General features: G+C 40.2%; 1 protein-coding gene across 2 annotated transcripts; it reads left to right on the forward strand.

Moving 5' to 3' along the window:
* Positions 1 to 206: 206 nt before the first annotated feature.
* On the forward strand, positions 207 to 21,063 carry egln1a (egl-9 family hypoxia-inducible factor 1a). Of its 2 annotated transcripts, XM_023411667.2 has the most exons (5): positions 208 to 1,221; positions 13,234 to 13,353; positions 20,065 to 20,201; positions 20,289 to 20,356; positions 20,456 to 21,063. In XM_023411667.2, the coding sequence occupies exons 1-5, from the start codon at positions 523 to 525 to the stop codon at positions 20,509 to 20,511; spliced, it is 1,080 nt and encodes a 359-aa protein (XP_023267435.1). In that variant the 5' UTR covers positions 208 to 522; the 3' UTR covers positions 20,512 to 21,063. The 2 variants fall into 2 exon arrangements, with proteins under 2 accessions (XP_023267436.1, XP_023267435.1); XM_023411668.2 differs by lacking the exon at positions 13,234 to 13,353 and having other exon boundaries at positions 207 to 1,221.
* The last annotated feature ends 204 nt before the right edge of the window (positions 21,064 to 21,267 follow it).

Below are 21,267 nucleotides of genomic sequence, written 5' to 3' on the forward strand. Positions count from 1 at the left end.
GTCATGATGACACATACAGTATTAATAATGTATTAATTGACCAGAGGTGCGTACATGATAACATTCTCCCTGTTACCCTGTCATGACATTGAATAACTACGTCCACGTGTTTCGTGCTTTTTCATGAGCCTCGCCTGCTCCACAGTCCGCGAATGCAGCGCACAATGGGCGGTGCTTGTGGTCGGACGTCAGAGTGGGCTGGACCACAGATAGGCTGAGCACACACCGAGCGGCGCCATGCACGACCCTCAGACCTAACCGCTAGCCAGCAGAAATGCCTCCTGAAGACCTCGACCCAGCCCGAAATGTTCGGCCCAGGGCACACGCTGTCGTATTATTTCACTGATACAAGATGGGAAGAAGGAGTAGTTGTGATAAAATGGCGAGGTTTTGAGTCTTACTTTTCCGTTTCGCTCGGTGTAGCGTGGCAGAGGCAGTGGATCGTTTCCAAAGTTGTCGGTTAGCAGGGCGCGTGTGAAGGATCGGAATTAAAGGCGCAGTGCACCCGTTGTAGCCGCAAACATGGAGAAGCAGCAGAGCGACTTGGACCGAGACCGACAGTACTGTGAACTTTGTGGGAAAATGGAGAACCTCCTCAAGTGTGGTAGGTGCCGGAGCTCCTTCTACTGCAGCAAGGAGCACCAGAAAGAGGACTGGAAGAAACACAAGCTCATTTGTAAAGAGGCGGAGAAGGCGCAGCTTCCCAAACAGAAGCCAGAGCAGGCTCCGTCGTCTGAAGACGACAAGGCACCGGAGAAATACCAAGAAAAGAAAAGCTCCGAGCAGGCGGATAGTACATCTTTACCACAAACCACGAACACAGAAGCACCTGGGGTTGGACCGGGAGAGGACGGTTCAAACAACACCGCCACACCTAACGGACAAACCAACTCATCCCCTCAGAAACTTGCCATGGAGTACATAGTCCCGTGTATGAACAAGCACGGCATATGTGTGGTGGACAACTTTTTAGGAGCAGAGACTGGGCTAGGCATTTTGGACAATGTCAAGGCCCTTCACAAAACGGGCAGGTTCACAGACGGACAGTTGGTCAGTCAAAAAAGCGACTCAACTAAAGACATCCGAGGGGACAAAATCACGTGGATAGAGGGGAGGGAAGCCGGCTGTGAGAAGATCCGCTTTCTAATGAGTCGCATGGACGACCTGATCAGACATTGTAACGGCAAACTGGGAAACTACACAATAAATGGAAGGACGAAAGTAAGTATTGTAGTAGGTGGAAACACAAAAACCAGCAGTCTGAAATCTAGGGTATTTTTTTTATGCCTGTGGTCAGTGGTTGGCAGTGCTTGTCCTTCAGGAGCTAGAGCCCTGTTCGTCTGCTGATTTACACCTGTCACACAACTTGGTTGGTTAAAAAAAAAACAGCAGTACTTAGGCTTCATAGGACCAAATAAAAAGTAAGGTTTGCAGGTATCTGACAGCGTTACATCATTCAGCAGAAATCACAATCAGGCTGGTCACACCCGATGGTTTCAGACATGTGCATTGTGTCTTCAAGGCACCGTTACTTTCAATATCTGCTAATGTGTTTGCTAATTAGACCCGACTTTAAGTTTAAGAGGCTAGTAAGTATTCCCTAACTCCAAGTTAAAGTGTGTCTAATGCCCTGAGTCAGAGAGGTGGATTATTTCCTCAACACATGGCTTTTTCTGTCTGTGTACACCAGGGCTGAACACATTTTCATGATTTTAATCTTAATGTAAATTAATTTGCACAACAAACACATCACACGTGGCTAAGACTTCAAGAGGGACTCAGGTCCCCCTAGAACAAAATATCATGAAATGCATATTTTCTATATATTACTCTTGTAATACCGGATTTAATTTTCAGGGTGTGTACTTAGTTTGCAGTTTATTATCTTAAACTATTAAAGATAAAACGTATAAAAGGTAAAGTATATCCTACCATCATGCAGGTTAGAATTTACAGATTTTGTTCAGACTGTTTATAACAGTGTCGGTTCAGTTGTATGGTCATTTTAGAAGCTGTAGTTTGAGAGGTGTTTCTAATATTAATCTACCATCGATTTTCAAAGAAAAAACGGAGGTGGAACATTCATTATAAACATCTCTAAGCATAATGTCATTCATTTAGCCAGCAACGCAAAGTACAACCTCTTAAAATGACCATAAAGTTGAATTGGCACTTCTCTGAACAAAATCTGAACATTATAGTGTTCATGAAGGTACAGTTTATTAGTCCTATTAGGCTGCAAACACCGATTATTTTTTCGGTTGATTGGTCTATAAAAGTTTGGTCTTAAAAATGTGAGTAAATAAAGAAAATTGCCTATCACAATTTCCTAAATCCCCAAATTGGCATCTTCAGATTGTTTTGTTATGGAATTGATTAATCAACATATTGATTCAGCTCTACAAATTATACTGATAAGTTTTAGCTGCTATATGTGTTTAATAATCTTGCAACTGAGAGTGTACTGCAGCAAGCTCAAGCAGATGTCACAGTGAAACTGTATAACACACAGCACATGTTCTCTGTAATATGCAGCTCTAATAGATGTGCTGCTGCTAAATGAACTCACAAAAACAAGAAAGACGTCCTGTCCAAAATTGTGCATACTGCATGACACAATTATGTTTTCATCCTTATAGTAAAACAACAGGATGTGTGTACCAAACTCAATCAAGTCCAACTGTGCTGCTGAACCATCTACAGGGAAACTGTTGTGTAGTTGACTGATTTCTGACCTCGCTGTTGAGAGGTGTCAGGGAAGAAGAATTTTGCAGCAATGATAAATTCAGTTCAGTATCTCAAATAGACATGCAATTGGTCAGACAGAGCATTCCTATGTTGAGAGGAAGACCTGAGTGTTTCAAGGCTGGTATTGTGGGGCAGAGGAAATTATGGGCAACTTTTGTTTCACTCAGGTGTGTTTCCGAAGAAAATGTCTTTAAATCACTGTAGTCTTGTTTTCAGGCCGGTTCCTCTCAGACCAGGAACAACAATTGTAGTTGTCTTTTCACCCTCTTAGTTATTTCATCACTTTTTTTGTAACTGCTGTGCACGATTTAAAAAAAGCAGCCTATGTCATCCCAAAGTAATGTCAACCTTGCTCCAGCTCCGCTGTTTGGGTTGCGTGCGACCTACAAGTCTTCTTTGAACCAGATTTGGTCATTATGACCTTGTGGCATTAGACTGACACAGGAGGAGATGAGCTGCTCTCAGCCTCCCCCCTCTTCCTCCTCTCCTGGGGAAAATACTCTAAAGTAGACTGTCACTGTTTCAGTGAATAGACGTTAGGCTCAGTGACCTTTCAGGGCTCTTTTTGAAATACAAACCAGTTTATTGGGTACACCCAGTTAATCAAATGCAGTCTAATATAACTGATCTAAACTTATTGCCTCTTTACTTAAGTTTTAGAGGAATTTAAAATAGTTATTTTATTTTTTCATCAGTGCTATTCTCAGTGTGAAAGTATGGTGTGTTCTTATTTTCAGTGTGTCTACAATTTTTGTTTTCAAATTATTTTTATTTACTTTTTTCACTTTTGTTTCATTCTTCTTTAGTTTTTGAAGAGCCAGATTTTTGACCCTGGCATTAGTCTTACAGAGAGTTAAGTCAAACACTAACACTATACACTATTTAGGATTAGCACATAAAAAGTGATACTCCTGAACACTAAAATAACCCCCTCGAAGGTACTCGCTGTTATTATTTGTCACTGTACCTTATGTTTTGCTTTCACACACCCGTGGCCTTTGCTTTCTTTAGGTATTTGATTTTCTGTGCTGGCATAGAGCTCTGATTGCTGTATGCTGCTAGTTCGGACTGTTCCTCCTGTTCAGTAGAGTTTTGTTTTTTGTCCCTGGCTGGTTCTTAGAAGACATGAATCATTTTTTAGAAAGCACATTATTTCAGGTTGTGGCGTTGATCCACGCAGCTGGCCACTGAGTCAAACACTGTTGAGAACTTGACTTCCTCACCTACTGCCCTAGTTGCCTTGGCAAACACATGCCTGGACTGTGACCAGCAAAAATCAGCATGACTTGCACATATGGAAGGCCGCCAGTATCAGTGGCTCAAAGGGATACAACACAATGTAAGCACAATTCGCATTGAGAAAGATAGAGGAAAAAGATTTTGCCCAAATAGTTATTTAATGTCATTGTTCCCATTTCCCCTTTTCACTTGATAACATTGTGAGACATCGCAGGCAGCAGGACATGTTTGTTTCTCTGCAGCTCCAGCATGTTGAATGCTCTCTGATGCCATTATAGTATTATCAGAGAACATGTAAAGAAGTTTGTGGCAGCGACATGATTGTCCTGTTCTCTGAAAGTTAGTTTGTCCAGCATATTAACACAGTGGCTTACTAAGCCAAGCCATTACAACATCTTTACTGCCACTGCGCAAAGCTAGCATTTACATAGTTATGTTGTTGTACATGAAACTACTCTGATAACTCTGTTTAGCTCAGTATAATAATAATATGATAATAATTCAAGTACAGGATTTAGATACATATTGTTTGGGCCTACAGCGACAGGACTCACAGCAATATAATGCAATCCAGGGAGCATGAGAACTGAGTGACTGTCTCAAGCACGACTCTCCGGTGTGAAAAACAAAAGGACATTCATGGAAGGATAAATTCCACTATAGTAAACATAATGACACACGTGTAGAACCATGTTGCCAGATCCCCACATAGATATAGAAAATCGTTTCTGGAGATTCTTACCACGAGTTGTTAGCGGAGACACGTCTCCACCAGCTGCTCAGATTAATATGACCATCATTTAAATAATTTGTTAATTATTTATAGTATTATTATTATTATTATTACTTGTATTTTGTTTGAGCTTAAGAAACACACCTAGACCTGAAGCAATTAGTTGATTAATGTACTTGTCAGTCATCAGAAATTTAATCTGCAACTATGACAATCTAATTGATTAGTTTTCATTTTCACATCACAAGTGCCAAACACACCTAGTTCTAGCTTCTCATAATGAAGATTTATGCAATACTAAATTCAGTGTCTTATGTTTATGGACTGTGGTTGGATTGAACAAGGTATTTAAAGCTGTCAGCTTTTGTTTTTCAATTTTCAATACTTTGACATTTTATCAACCCAATGATTAATTGAGTAGTCAATAGATGTACTAATAATGAAAGTAATTGTTTGATACATCCCCAAAAGCAACAGGGTTTTTTTTTTGTGTGATTATGGATAAAAGCTATGCAATTTTACATTGCAATAACATCTATTGAGAAAAAGTAAATGTTATGGGAAGTCCATTCAAAAGACAAATCCTATAAATCCTTTATTACCATAAAATAGTCTTGCACTGATTTGCACCATTGTCCGCAATGGTGTTCCTAATGGTTATTGCAAAATCCCTATTCTTCCCTCTGAAAAGTGAACACGTATATTGCTCTGTCATTCACCTCAAGCAAAGCCTCTCATTTTCAGTGGAAACTGCTGACAGCTGCTAAGAAGCAGTTTGATCGAAACGGGATAAATCTGGACAAATCCATCCCCCTTCCCCGTCAGTGTTGTGGTTGAAATGAGAAACCAAGTTTTATATTGTTGGATGTTGTGTTATTAGTTGCATCATTTGTAAAGTCAGAGCGATCGTAGACGTGTGCTTTCATAAGGAAGTTGACTGTTGACCTAAATCTTAAAGCTTTATAGAGTAAGTAGACAAGAGGAAGTCATGTGGTGGTGGTCCTCTGTGTGTTGGAGCAAGCTATACATTATGCTATAGGCTACATGAACTGCTCATTCTTCCTCCTATAGTACCAGTATGCCCGAGGCGGCACCTTGCATACCACCTTTTTCCTGCTTATTGTTTTACCATCACACAGTAAACAATATATGTCATAGTTTTGGAGTTAGTCAGGTCACAGGCTCACCCAACATCCATGGTCAAGTATGAGCTGACCTTCAACCAATCCTCTCCTCTGTGGGTTTCTAATGATATGTGTAATGCCATTGTTATTATAGTGTAACATTATAACAACAGCTAAGTGAAGGTCAGTAGTTGGATGTGACATGCTGTGTAATATGTTATATATTGTAATATGTTTCATATATTTTGAATGAGGGCTCACCAGCAAATGTGAAGCATTTGATAGAATTTGTAACAAATCCAAGTTTGAGTGCAAGTTTATTTGTCTGTTTACTATGCTGTGACTGTCTAAGCAGCACCTGGGTGTGATCCAAGTGGAGCCCTGAGAGGTCTTCTGTTTTTGACTGTTCACAGCTGTAGACTTGATGGACAGGGAGGATTTATGGTGGGGGGGGTTGAGCATGACATCTAGCTGATTGAACATGTTTATTGTCTATTGTATCAATTCAATGCAAAATGTATTTGAAAGATAACAAGGAACTAATTTGTTATAATTTGCTGCTCTGATTACTATAATCGTTCATCTGCTGTACTCCAGCCTCTGTATAAAATGAGCAGGGAGCTATGAGCTGATGGTTGATATAGAGCTTTGACCACCTGTATGTAGTTTGTTCCAACGTTTTTGAACTTTGCCTAAAAATGGCCTTTATGTATTCAGTTTTCACCTAATATCTCTTGCTGTGCTCAATCTTCTACCACTGGCAACAAGAAAGTATCAGTGACTGATCCAATTACAGAGTGAGCTCACTTGGCTCACATACAGGCACAGATAGAGCCATTCAGTCAGGCTGAGCAGTCGCTAAGGAGTTACTGTACAAAACAGTCACATCACTGTAGATATCTGCTCTTAGCTCTCATTATCTATGGATATAACACCAACTAACTGACTGCAGGACAGTTTTGAAAATGAACTGATACTCTGATTGTGACAGGTTATTGCATGTGATTTTGTGACATCCATCAGTAGAAACAGGCCTGTTTGTGTAAGTGGACCTCAGCATTGAGTTTGTTCCAGATGAAGCTTTAACCTGCGTTTATCATTTGTTTGTCAACGGGAGACACCAGCAGCGTGTGCTGAAATCTACAGGGGCCGGCGACTTTACACAATCCCCTTCAGAGTATTTATGTAATGATACCAGTAACTGTTCTTTTGTTTCCGCTGCGACATGCTGCTGTATACGTCCCTCTATTGTTCACAGCCTAGAGTAAAGAAGAAAAGAGTAAACTAGGACATTACTTTAAACAGGGATTTCCTCTGCAGGCAGGACCACTGTCTGACAGATAAAACAGTGAGCTGTCCTGGGCTGGGGCCCAAACTGTCTTGGTTCCCACACTCCCCTGTGCTACAAGGTCTCCATCCCAACTGTTTGTACTCGTGTTTGGATAAGCATCTCTTCTGTGAAGTGAGTAGACCCCTCGCAGCTTTTCCTTTTTGCTCAACCCCAGTTCATGCGTGAACCAGCGATGAATTGATAGCATCACAGTGATCAGTGTATCCTTCCAAGTGATGAGCAGAGTGGAAGTTCTTCGAAGTTATGTAAGAATTGAGTTGTTTCACACGTCTCTTTTGAGCAACTCTGCTGTTTCAAACTCTCAGCCATGCCTCAAGCCCAGCCCACCCAGACTCACCCAGGCTCACTGATCTGTTGTTACCAGAGCTCTAGAAAGAAGCCTGAGAGGAGAGATGTAAAACTAAATTGAGATGGTTTTTAGTACTTAAAACCACAAATGTATGCTCTTATGGATATCATAATGTCAAATAAAGTTTGAAATATTGGACCTTTTAAGTGATTTTAAAGAGAAATATTTTTATAGCACGGGCTCGCTGGAAATGTTTGCATTATTTATTCCCCAAAATTTTAATGATTCCAAATATTACAAAGGTGTATTAAAGCTACACTAAACAACTTTTCTTTTTATAATAACATTGGATTAAATTGCTTTCAAAAAACAACTGAGAGCCAGAGTGGGTGGTGGTGGTGATGGGTGGTGAAGAACAGTTTTACACTACAATTTGATCAACAGTTATAGTTGGTAACATGCTGACAACCTTGTTATGTATTGTGTTATAACATTGTATGTGCGCAAATTTAATTAGGAAAGATATGTATTCAACATGTTTGTTAGATCTCAGTGATTCACACAGTGAGTTTTGGTTAAGAAACACAGAATGTAAACAACTTTAATTTGTTGACAAAACAACTCCACAGGGTACTGTTAAGCTAATGGTATGTTAAGGTTTATTTATTTCTCCCCACTGCAGCTGAAACTGAGGTTTTAAAAGCATTAAAAAAATACAGAATTTGTGCATGGGAAAAGTGAAGCAGGTAGTTGGTTGATAGTTAGCCTGAATAAATGGTTAACAACATACAGACTCTAGTCTGACTGGGGCCCATGGGTGTCAGCAGCCAAGGTGGTGGAGAGAGTCATCCAAAAGCTTGGTGGTTTGATCCTTAGATTACTCCTGTCTGTGTTTCCTTGCATCCTTGAAGACACTGATTTCTGCTCCCAATGAGCAGACTACAGCCTTGTATAGACCCACCACCATTAGTGTGTGTGGGGGGTTATTCTGAGACACTGTGCTATACTCTCAGGTTAAAAGCTGTATAGAAATTCAATCCATTTACCATTTATTGTTTGACTGACGGAGGTGGCAGAGTGTCAGGTTGAATAGAGTGCAGGGAGAGTTCTTTGCGCTTATCAGCCATGACTTTATGTCAGACATTATGGAAGCTGTCTGGTTTAAACTACCACTTTTCTTGATTTTCTCTAATTTGGACATTTTTGAAATGTGAGTTATACATGAGGTGGATTTCCTGTCTTCAAATTCACATAGTCAGTACATCTTATTATTAATGTATTCTCTGTGAACAGAACACTTTCTACAAAACTGAGATAATGTAATCAATCAAAAATAATTAAAATATTAATGATAAGGTGCCATAATTATTTTAACAAAAACATTTTGTTCAAATAAATGATATTGATAATAAAATATATATACTATATAACAAAATGAATAGAAACCAAAACATAAATACTAAGTACTAAATTTCATATTAACTTTTAATCTAGCACTGTTAGTTAAGGAGTGAGTTAGGATGAAAAAATTCTCCCTTTTCATTTCCCACATCCCTCTGGAATATAATCCAAAAAGGTTTTGAAAAGCCAGGTAAAAAACAGTTTTGAAGCTTTGCCATTTCTCTCCGATTAAATTCCTCTTCACCCACATGAGCAACAACAGGGCTGTTTCTTTACTTGTATGCTTCGTGGCAAAGCTTTATAAATCCATTCGATTCTTCATTATTTATGATTCTGTGGCAGTTGCATAAAACTTGAAGTGTACCACAAATGGTCCTATGAAGCAAAGAAAACACCATGCTGCTCTCTAGGCTCCACAGAATCATTCACACCCCCCTTACATGTTCTACGTAAAGCTGTAAACATATGGTATAGTTTTGCATTTTGGGCACGGGATGGAAATTCTTAGCCGACAGCCATGGTTGCCATCAAAAACACTAACTGTGTAAAAGGCAGGATTATTCCATGCAATGGCCCTATGTTATTGTGCATGTCCGCTGGGCGGTATATTTTATTCTTCTGCATCTTCCACTGAAATGTCAGTTCAAGCTTTTCCCATTTAAACAAGTTATTTTGTTCTAATGAGGGGAAAAAAATAAACAGCAGCACACAACTCGTGTGGAGCAGATTAGTCTCTTCCGCACAGAGGGATCCTCTGTCTATAATCTCCAACTCGGATATAAAGGGATTAAGTAAAATGTTTTATTGAATTATTGATGTATTGAATTATTGTAGATCGAGAACAGTAACGAAACTTTGTTCAAGAATATTAAAGTGATGTTGGATCATATAATGATTGTCATTTTAACCCTTATATCAGCAGCGACATTGTCTCATGACAAAAACAAAATATTAAATTGGAGGAAATCCAGTGAATTGTATGTAATTTAAAAAAAATTTAAATCAGCCAAAACTTGACTTTAAGTAAAGATGTAATTTTGTCTGAAAGCATTTTTCTTATAAATACAAAGTTGATGTAAAGTTGAGGAATATTTTCAAAACTCCCTGAGTTGGAACAGATGGGCTGTGCGTTTGCAGAGCCAACTGAGAAATGAACACACCGCCAATGTTATTGAAAGTACACTGCAAAGACAACTGGTTAACTGGAAATTACATCAGACTTGTTTCAGTGAAAGTAAACATGAAAATGAGTTGTTTTTTTAAATGAAAAATTGTATTCATATTTTACATGTAGTTTTTGGTTATTAACGCAGTGGCTTGCATGCGGACACAGACTGGTGTCTATAATGTTTTTGTATATGTGGCATAATGTTTGCCTTTCATTTGGCCTTACTGAAGGCCTCTTAAAGCTGATTTAGTGACCTTTACCTCTCTCTCGTTCACTCTTCGTCTGTAAATGCCAGTCACCCTCTGACAGCGTGCTGGTGGAATGTAAACAAACGGCATGGTGAACGAGGTCAGCGTCCTAATGAGGGCCACCAAGGAACGCGGAAGAATAACTGGCTGAGAAGAAAGGAAACACAATTAGGGATAAAGGTCAGAGGTGAAGATAGCAAGGAAGAAAATCCTCCTGCAGTGTAGAGGAGCCATGTTCGCATGGAGAATTAATCATGATTTTTGATGCTTGTAGTTTGTTTAGAACAGGTAATATTAAAACATTTAGTTCTGTCATAACTATACCAAAATACCACATTTATAGTTTGTAGAGTTGCAGTCAGAGAAAGGGAATACTGGGGATGAACGTGCATGAGCATACTTCCACAAACCGCTGCACTCTGACACTGGCTGTATCGCTGTTGCATGCTGCATTTTTCATCGATGTTGTAGCTTGATGCCGTCCATGTATCTCTGACTGAGGATGTGATCAAATGTGGTATCTCTTCTGCTCTGCTTCAGCTTGCTGGGTCCTCATGACCAGATCACATGAAAAGCAAACAAGAGTTAAATAGGACTTCATACTAGGTTGGCATTTACAGACACTAGCTGATCTGCATTCCAGTTTCATGTATTTTCCATGGACAATTGGTGTACACCCTCTTTTCTGTACGCAGTCAGTGTGATATGTTCATTTCTGCTTTATTTTGGATTTAATGGCCCATTGTTTTTCTCCTGAAATCCACACTGTTACTCTGATTTAATACTTTCTGTTAATGTTCGGAGAAGTGCTAGCTGGTCAAATGGCAATTCATATTCAAGCTGACTTCTGTTAGAAACCTGTATATTTTAGCACGACTCTACCTTGCATGCTCACAGGTACATAACTGTACTTTCCTGCAGTAGATGAAGCCTTATAGATATTCCTTCCTGTCCAGTTAAAGGAAGTGAAAGGCAAAACTGCTGTGTCTGGGTTTTTGTTGAGCGCCAAATCTCACCTTGAGTGAGCCCCCACATACACCCCACCCTCACACATCTGAATCCACACAAACACACTTTTCTTAGCAGCGACTGTTTACCCATCTCCAGCCTTGCAGCGTGAGCCAAGCAGTCATGGGTGGGAGGGGTGACATAGCCGAGGATCAGCCTCACGCTCTGCACGTAGCACAACCATTAAAATACTGCTCCCTCTGGAGGGAGGCCAGGAGTCAAAGTTTACAGCAGTTCACTCTTCTCTTCTGATCCAGCGCCACCCCTCTGCTTTCTCTGTCTCTGCCCCTCTGCCTCTTTCTCTCTCTCTCTTTTTACACACACACACACACACACACACACACACACACACACACACACACACAAAAGCTTACTGTATAGTACCTTACTGACAGGAAGTCCTTTGTCACTTTGCACACCCCTCACCCGCCTTGATTCCCAGCAGCCACTTCTTAGGAGACCCTTCTTTTTTTCTTTTTTTTCTTCTTTTTTCCCTTTTTTTTTTTTTTTTTTTAAATCGATAAAGTAGTTGCGTCAGTTCATGCGGCCGGAGCAAAACTCCCCACTCCACCCCCCACCCTCCCCATCTTTATGTTGGAGTTTTTGTTGTTTTTCAGCTTTGAAGGCCCTGATACTGTGCATTCCAGTGGGAGCCTGCATCACTCAAAAGATGTGAGCACAATGTGGACTGACGCAAGCAACTACGGTCAGATGCGCAGATGATTTTCTCTCACTGAGTATTGCCAGAGTAGACAGCTTTTTGCACATAAACATTTTGCAATGCCATTGTGTATGATATAATAAAATTAACCTTGCATGAAAAAGGCTTCCATACTAAAATAAAATAAATTCTTGAAATCCAAATATTTTGAAATATAGCATGTTTGATTATTTCTCTACACACAAGATCGCTTTCCACAATTCAAACATTGAAAGTGACATTATTTCATTTGGCACAAGACCAAATGAAGGAGTTTAGTCTGCTGTGATTGTTTATAATAATGTTGCCATGGTTTATGTTGATCCAAGTGCATGAAAGAATGTGGAGGAACTTGCCTTTTGTTTGTCATATCACTGCTTAGACACGGTGCATGAGGGCTCAATCTGCCCTCTGTGTTTGTGCACGTTTGCTGCTCACCTCTGCTCCTCTTTCAAGTCAGAAGCATGCAGTTACATGGTGTTGGTTGTAATTTCCAATGCTTATAGTCTGATATCTGTTATACTATATGCAGCCTGATATCGCAGACAGTGTAAGAACTCTGTGTTTTAAGACGATGGAGACAGGTGGATATTTTCCTCTTCAACATTTACAATATGATCTCCATATAAATCTTATTTCTGAGGAAAAGACTAGTGTTTCTGTCACACTCCTCCCAGCAGTGTGCGCGTGTGTGTGTCTTATTCCTGAGGGACTTTCTGTGTTGTATGAGTGCGTTCGCTCGCTGTTTACACCAAGACGTTTACAAGAGCTCATAGGGGTTCACTGCCAACACCCAAGCAGATCATGCAAGTCTTAATAGAGCAGGAAAAGGCAAGGGGAAGTTGATGTGCGGCACGATATCTCCGGTTTATTTTCTCGCAAGTTTAAAGTTTATAATGAGGCAGCTGGGTTGTAAGCAGCCAGTGCTTGTGTCAGTCTTGGTGCAGGTGAGGTAAAGACAATACAACATGGCTGTGCCAAGTCTGATGTATCTGCATCACAGGCCAACAAAGGCAAGCTGAGCTGCTTCCACAGCCCCAGTTCTAACTGACTGGATCCACACCAGCACGGGCATTTGCACTGACCCACAGTTTAATGTAACCTTGACTGTTCCTTCTTTGTGCTCGTACAGTACCTCTGCTGTTCAATGACATATGAGATCTAGGCTTTCGTCACCACATATCAGTTTTTACTAATCATGCTTTTTCATCTTCCTGTCTTCAGGCAATGGTGGCATGTTACCCTGGAAATGGGACAGGATATGTGCGCCATGTGGATAACCCTAACGGCGATGGACGGTGTGTCACATGCATATATTACCTTAATAAAGATTGGAATGCCAAGGTATGTGAGTGATGTGTGGAGGAAACAATGTTAACTGTTAAATGACAGATGATGAGTCTAGGGATGTCACGAGAACCGATAATTCAGTGCCAAGTTGATGCCAAAATTCTGAAAATGTGATGGTACTTGTTTTCCTACAGTACAGTAGGTACTGTAGATCTCATAGGTACTGGAGATGTAATTCTTCCAGCACTGACGAGGGCAGTATAATAAACCTACAAGTTTCTTTGTCCGACATCCCAAAGAGAAGAAGGCAGGCACAGAAAACATCAATAACAACATGTAGAATGGCACCAGCAAGTGTTGGTGCAGCAACAGGTCCACTACATCTTGTGAAAAGAAACAAACAAAAACACGCCAAGACTGGTGTTAGGAGATATTTTGTATTTGAGGTGGATCAACAAGCACAAGTTATTTGAAATAAAAGGAAACACCTCAAACAAGCACGCTGTGTTTGCAGCAGTCTTTGTCAAATTTGGTTTGAGAATCATGGACTTTCATTGCAAATGGTACTGCTTATCAAATTCCAGGTATCGTGACATCCCTAGATGAGTATACCAATTGGAACTTTACTTATTTCTCTTTTTTCTTATTCTTGTCAAAAACGACTTCAACTGTGATTTGAAATTATCACTGAAATAGCCATCAGAACAAAATGATTTGCAAAAAGTCCACGTATCTGGTCTTCATATTCCATATGACAAGTCAGCCCAGTTCTTGCCTCCAATGTAGTCATCATCTTCCCTTCCGCTATATTCCACATCAGCTCCCTTGCAGAGTCAGTAGTAGAGGTTACGTGTCGGTACGTGCTGTTCGGCCACTCTCCCCATTTATAATCCCATTAAAACACAGAGATCCTGCTAATCCAGCCACACCCAATCAGAGGGAAGAGCACCCCCATGCTACCTTGCACACATCCATTGTTCCTCCTGCCAGAAAGGGCAGAGTTATGAGCAGACAGAAGAATAAGATTGAGATGTTACTATGTTAGTTCATTACTCACATCTTTGAACAATAACTATATTGATCAAATAAGCATTTCAAACAATTATGGCATATTGGTGCACTTTTGATAAACTATTTGGTTGTGTTTTACTGCAGGAATATTCATAAACGTCAAATATATTTACTTTGAAAAAGCCTACAAACATTTCGCTGACGGTCACTCAAAACCAAATCAAAGCCGCATTAAACCCAAGCATCTAATTAAATGAGACTGTTTATACCCTGGCAATTTCACCGTTTATTATGGATGTTCATGTTGCGCTGTGTCCGCATTACAAAATTTACAGTATGTTTTCCTTGCTGGGCGTAGTAGCTTCAACAACCTGTAACTTGGGCTCCTACGCCGACAGTAAGTTGATATAAATTTGAGAGCACAAATTATCCACTGTAATTTGTCTATACACAAATGACATCTGGCAGACTCCGCGTTTTTGTCACAGCATGCATGGATAGACAAAACGTGGCTGCACTGTAATGTGCCTTAAGCAGTCAATGTCATCGGATAAGTGGTTAAGGAACTCACTTCTAATAGACACAGATAAACAGGATGCTGCACGCCAGGAAGTAACAGTAACACTCTTCATAACAGAAAGCAGCCACTGACAGGTAAAAGAAGGGCTTCGATGCTTCTCTGAGGAACGGGTGACATGACGAGACACATAAGTAGACAGGAGATTGTCTTCCAGACTTTCTCGCATACTTGACCTCCAGACCTGTATATGAAAATTACCTAATTACAGGAAACTCTGGATGCTAGTTTGTGCTAGAATGCAGGCCATGAGTCTGTCCTCTGGCTATAAGCAGAGGGTGACTATTTTTGGCTGTCATCAAGCGAGCAATAAGGCAAGCTGAATGCACAGGCAGGGTTTTTCCTCCATAGAGAAATTTCGTGCTGCCTTCTGCCTCCCGACAAAATTCTAGGTTTCTCAGTACTCGGTGGATTTGACGTTTGTAACTGCAATTCACGCCACTACGGCAAAGTAGTCAGTGCATCAGGCAGAGCCATCCAAAACTGCCAAAGAAGAAAAATATGAATGTGCTGGATTTTTCGCCTGCGTAAGGAGGCTGAGACCTGTTTTTGTGGCTCTTCCAACAGGTGAATAGGGTTGCCACCCGTCCCTTATAATACGGGATCGTCCCGTATTTGAAAATAAAATGCTGCGCCTCCACTTCCCGACAAAATTCTAGTACTTTTATTAATCGGTACTCGATGGATTTGAATCACTGTGGGACGCAATTTGCATATTTTCGTTCATGTTATGTCCTAAAAATGCTTTGAATAATGTAATGTCAAGTAAAACCAAACCAATTGCCAATCCTACAGATGAATATTATCTCTTTTACATCCAAGCACACCCAGCTTCTTGAAAGGTTCCCCTAAATTGACTTTACATCCCATCGTGTATGTTTTTTTATTTTTTTATTTTTTTTTATTTTTATTTTATTTTTTTTTTGTAGAAATGTCTCAAATCACAAATTATTTTAAAAAGAGAGTTCGCGAGGAGGAGAATCGCGAGGACAGGTGAAACAGTGCAGCGTGCAGACATTATTAGTTCTTCTAATATGGGAAAAAAGTTAATTCATGTTACTAATGGATACTGTTAATTTGTCAGGACTGACAGTAGGCCTAGTTCTCAGCCACAAGTGGAAGGGGCAGGACGAGCAGAGGATCAGAGTGCGGGAGAGGAGTCAAGGCAAGAGTACCAAGTCTTTAGGAGTATATTAACGAGTATACTAAAGCTGACGTTTACATGATTTTAACATCAGTTTTTTGTTAATCTTCCCAGATGTTCAAAAAAGCATAGAGTGAGTGGCTTTGACCCGCAGTGGCTGGAGAGATAATGAAAATATAATCATTAGTATAACACTTTAATTGTGTTACACTGTTAGGTAATAGAATCACCACAACAAAATGGTGTACTGCATGTCCATTATGTGCCTTGCTGACTAGTTTCAGCCTGTAACTGCTGCTCCTCTTTGTTGATGCAGTTACCATGGTTTTCAGGGTTTCCACCATAAAAGTTGTACAGGCCAGCTGGGAAGGCCCAGTCCCAGAACACGAGTACACAAGGCACATTCTCAATGACAGGCATACAGAGAGGGCTGGTAAAGAGACCAAAACCTTTATGGTGGCGGCCCACTGCGATTTGTCCTGATATGCCCAGCTCCGACTGTAGCTTTTTTTTGTTCTCACGGCGTTACAGAGGACAGGGTGCTCATCAGTCAACAGATGTTGCTGGTGAACTTTCCAACCATTAAGTTAAGGTTACGAATTGAACCTCCCCAAATTCCCTGTTGCTTAGGCCTGTCTGGGGGTCACCTTGGAATACACTAGCAGAAACCCTGGTTTTCAAGACCATACATTAGGTTTCATTTTTGACCAGTGTACCTGCAAATTGGGCACAAATGACTTGGAATTTGTTTGGAATATATTAGTAGTTATGTTGCTATGAAAATGTTGGTGGTGGTGTTACCACACCACACCTTTTTAGCAACAGCAGATTCTGATAAATGGGGTTCAGCCTAACCTGTGCCCCACTTTTATATTACCTATTCTGTGTATTACCTACCACTTACTCAACACGATCAGTTTTCTTCTTGCTTATTTACCTAATCTTTTCCTGGATCTAATTTTGACAATGTAGGTCAAGGTGGTATGTCAGGTGGCTGCCCTTAAGTTAATCATCTATCACCATTGTTACATGATTTATTTTATGTTTAGGCTTCATTTATGCAAATGTGACATGTTCTGGAACTGCTTTGGATGTGTGAAGTATTAGAATCTGTTCTCCGATTGGCTGTTTTATTAGGCGTGTCATGAGCTGTCTGTTATAGAATGTGGTTGCCTGGATACCGAAGTTCTATGAGCGAATGACATGGCTTTGGAATGTTTAGGTTCAGTTGTTCTGGTTATTTATCCCCAATTTTCAACACCATTTTTCTTTTACTGCTTCCCTTCTATATATCTATACATTTGTTACATTGTGTACTTCAGTTATGCATGCATGACCAGTCACTTCTTTTATATGTTTCCTGTGCACCCATGTGACAGAAGAAAAGAAAAGAAACAAGCCCTGCCGGTGGGAGGAAAAATGTACAGGCAAGCAAAAATCAAAGTGGAAGGAAATGAGTCAGCCACTGGAAATACTATGAGTTATGTTACAAGTACAGAGTCTGTGCAAAGTATGCTTTAATATTTTACAGTGCACCCCAAAATAAATGTATATATATGGACCATGATAAAAGAATGCCTCTGTAACTGCTGCCATTTTTAGAAGCACTGCACTGAATAAAAGTGGATTAAAATACTGTACGTTAAGATGCAAACGTGCAGTGCAGTAACCTTTTTGCTGCACCAACATGTATCTATCCATTTTCTAAACTGCTTATCCTGTTCAGGGTTGCAGAGAATAGAACTGCATCCCAGCATGCAATGGTCAAGAGGCAAGAAGAAGTCACAGCTGGCAACTTCTGCAGAGACATACAGACACATACACACTCTTTATTTCATGCATTAATAGTCATGATTAGTAAGCATCATCACTCCTCTCAGCAAAAGCTGGTTTACAACAAACTTTGTTGCAACTAATAAACAGTCATCCTCGCGCTGTGTCTGTGGGTACACCATGTGACTTCCTTTTGTAAAAAGTGCTCTCAGCAGGCATTGAGGTGTCAGGTTTTAGCTACATTTTATTTGTTTAAGTTGGACAGGGTATCAGACATGAGGAAAAGGTTTTGTTCCATCTGCTGTTTCCACCACCCTCCTGAAGAAAACTCATAAATAATTTTGATATTGATCTTTTCATAACTTTTTACCATCCACCGTTGTGTGTGTGGATGGTAGCACTTTGTAGAACTTTCACAGACTACTTGTAAATAAGTTACGTTACATGAATGTGGTTTTATTTATATAGGCCAAAATCACAAATTATTTTTAAAAAGAAAAGCCAGTAATAGAAATGATTTGGTACAATGCAGGTTTTCAGATCTGGGTGATTTGGCAACGCTTGTGTTCACCATAGTAACAGCCAGTGCAGTTTAATACTACAGCACACACTTTGTGATAAGCTACTTTCTTCGAAATACAACAGAAGAGCAACTGTGTGTCCGTTTACAGTGCAGTCAAACAAAGACGTGGTGCTTTAAAAGTCAGACGGTAAAAATTGCAAGTGCGACCTGATTTCATGTTGCGACAACACAAGTTCCATTACTCTCTGCAATGTTTAAAACCGATGTGCCGACAAAAAAGAGTTGATCAGCACTAGCATTGTGACAAATATGTTGCGTTTCCAGTGGCTTCTTCACTATAAAAGTTTACATTACATTGTTTTTTAATTTAATCCAGCTCTCATACAGCTGTAGGACAGTGAACGGTAAACAGTGAGGTTGATATTGAAAAAATACTATTCAAAACAGTATCTCTGGATTACATGCATGTCTTGTTTCCTGTGAATCCCACAGGATTCTACAAATGAACTCTACAAACTATAATATAGGGAATAAATTAATAGGCCTACATTGAGTTCAATTTCATAAAAATCTTAGTACTGCAACTTAAAGGGTTAAAAAGAAACACATTGGCATATCCATGGAAATCTATGGAGTGGATTTTGGTTATGTGGGATATATCACAAATTTTATATTAATGTGTGTATCCAGGGCAGAGTCTTAAATGACTATACTGACTTGACTATAGATCAGAAGAATACTGCACTCTAAAGCATTTTTACTTTATTGAATTTTATGACCATTGTGCTTTTTAAGAACATCATATCTTTGGGTTTTACATGTTCTCATTCAACATCAGTCCAGTTCAGCTTCATGTGCTGTGGGATCCAAAATTCTGAGACCGCTTTCCCATTTGGTCTCAGACTTTTGGAGTCCACTGTAGGTCAGAAGGTCATGTCCTGCAGGTGAGAGTCAACATGTATTCACTTTAATCCATACAACATAGTTTTCAGGCCTGCCAACTTAATGTTACCACCAGCCTGGCTATACATGCAGTTAAACAATTGTTAACGTCTGTGGTCCTCGAGCTGTGTATGTGTTGCAGGAAAAAAAGACAATTTCTCCTGTCTTCTTTGACCCTATTGTGCTTTTTTTAGTTTAGTCACACCACCGGCATTCCCCCTCATTCAAAGTAGTATAAATGGGAATAGCATTATATCTCCGACAAAGGGTGTGAACCTTTTTGCACTGCTAGTTTGCGTGTGAAGAGAGGGGCCTATCATATCAGCTGTGTGAGAGTTAAAGCGGCACGCTTACAGCAATCTGCTTTTTCACTCTCCAGGTCCTTTATCCAGCCAGAGCAGTTTTCCTGTGGGTTATTCTTCCTATCCCTCCACAGGAAAGCCGTCCCCCACTGCTGCTTCCTATCCTGAGCTTTCCTCCTAGCCCTTGGAGTTGGACAACCCTTTTCCTTTAACATTGTCGTCCTATGTTGATAATTTAACAAGCTTCACGTATTGGTTATATTTGAGTGTCTTTTATATATGAATAATATATGCAGTTTTTGGGGGTCTCCTTTCCCCGAATGTTTACCTTTTTTAATGTGGATGAACAAGATAGGAATCAAATCCAGAAATATGATCAGTGCAGAGGCTTCACTTGGTGTTTGCTTCCTCCAGTCTCTCTTTACTTCCTGCTATTGCTTTGTCCTGATTTGTATACATAACCGGGTTGTTTCTTCTTGTCCTGCTCTTCCAGGAACATGGTGGCCTTCTTCGAATCTTCCCAGAAGGAAAGGCCCAGTTTGCCGACATAGAGCCCAAATTTGACCGTTTGCTGCTGTTCTGGTCAGACAGACGGAACCCTCACGAGGTTCAGCCCGCCTTCGCCACCAGGTCAGCATCCAAGTCTGTCCACTGCTCACACTCAGACAATCCAGTCTGTTTTTGTAGTGATTCACCACTCCAATCCCGTCTCCGCAGGTATGCCATCACAGTGTGGTATTTTGACGCAGACGAGCGAGCCAGAGCTAAAGAAAAGTACTTAACAGGTAGGATTTGTTAGACAAACCACACAATCCTGTGTCTGTTGTTTCAGCCCTTCTGTGCTCTTTTACATTATCTCTCGTGTGTTTCTGTTTCCTGTGCAGGTGCAGGAGAAAAAGGAGTAAAGGTTGAACTCGGCAAACCATCAGATCCCAGCTAGTGGGAACCATGCGTTTCCTTAAAACAGCCATTAAGTGCTCTGTCCTAAGAAAGTGGCCTATAGAGAGCGTGTGTGTGTGTTTTACAAGGCGAAACAGCAGACTTTTGATTGAGTGGGTGGAAGATCCATACTCATGGAGACAAAACAAACAAATACACAGTGATTTCTCTTCATTTTCCGCAAACCTGGGCAACCCAGCTGACCTTGAATGTCATGACATTGTACTGAAAGGGATTGTGCTTTTTTTTTTTTTTTTTTTTTTTTTTTTTTTTTTTTTTGTGTCTTTTCACCTCTTCGGTGGAGAACGCATATGTTATAGCTGACATTTTCAGAACATCACTTCAAACAGGAATTAAGCTCAGAGAGAATCTACATCTTTTGCATATAGGTTTTTGCAGTTAATTCCTTAAAGGTACAGTGTTCTGCATATGCTTATGTGTTATGCTTTTCACATGGAATCAGCTGTTATAAGCTACTGTATGGCAAAATGTGCTTGAGTTTGCAATAATATGAGGAATGATCTGAATTAAAAACACCCTTTTTCTGACAGAACTTCATTGGTCTTAGTTTGAGTTCATTCATTTGCAGCACAGTAGATGCTGCCTGTGTCATTTGTGATCTTGCTGTCCCCCCACACTTATACATCAACTGTTTGATTAGGAACAAGTTGACAATAAGCAAACATTGATCTGTGAGTTGTGGCACTCTGTTTACTACTGCCTTGCCTGCCCTCCTGTCTGCACTACACACAGTTCC

This window comes from Seriola lalandi, unplaced genomic scaffold, assembly GCF_002814215.2.
Source record: "Seriola lalandi dorsalis isolate HSWRI2012SDOR001 ecotype SW California unplaced genomic scaffold, Sedor1 jcf7180002054470, whole genome shotgun sequence".
NCBI lineage: Eukaryota > Metazoa > Chordata > Actinopteri > Carangiformes > Carangidae > Seriola > Seriola lalandi.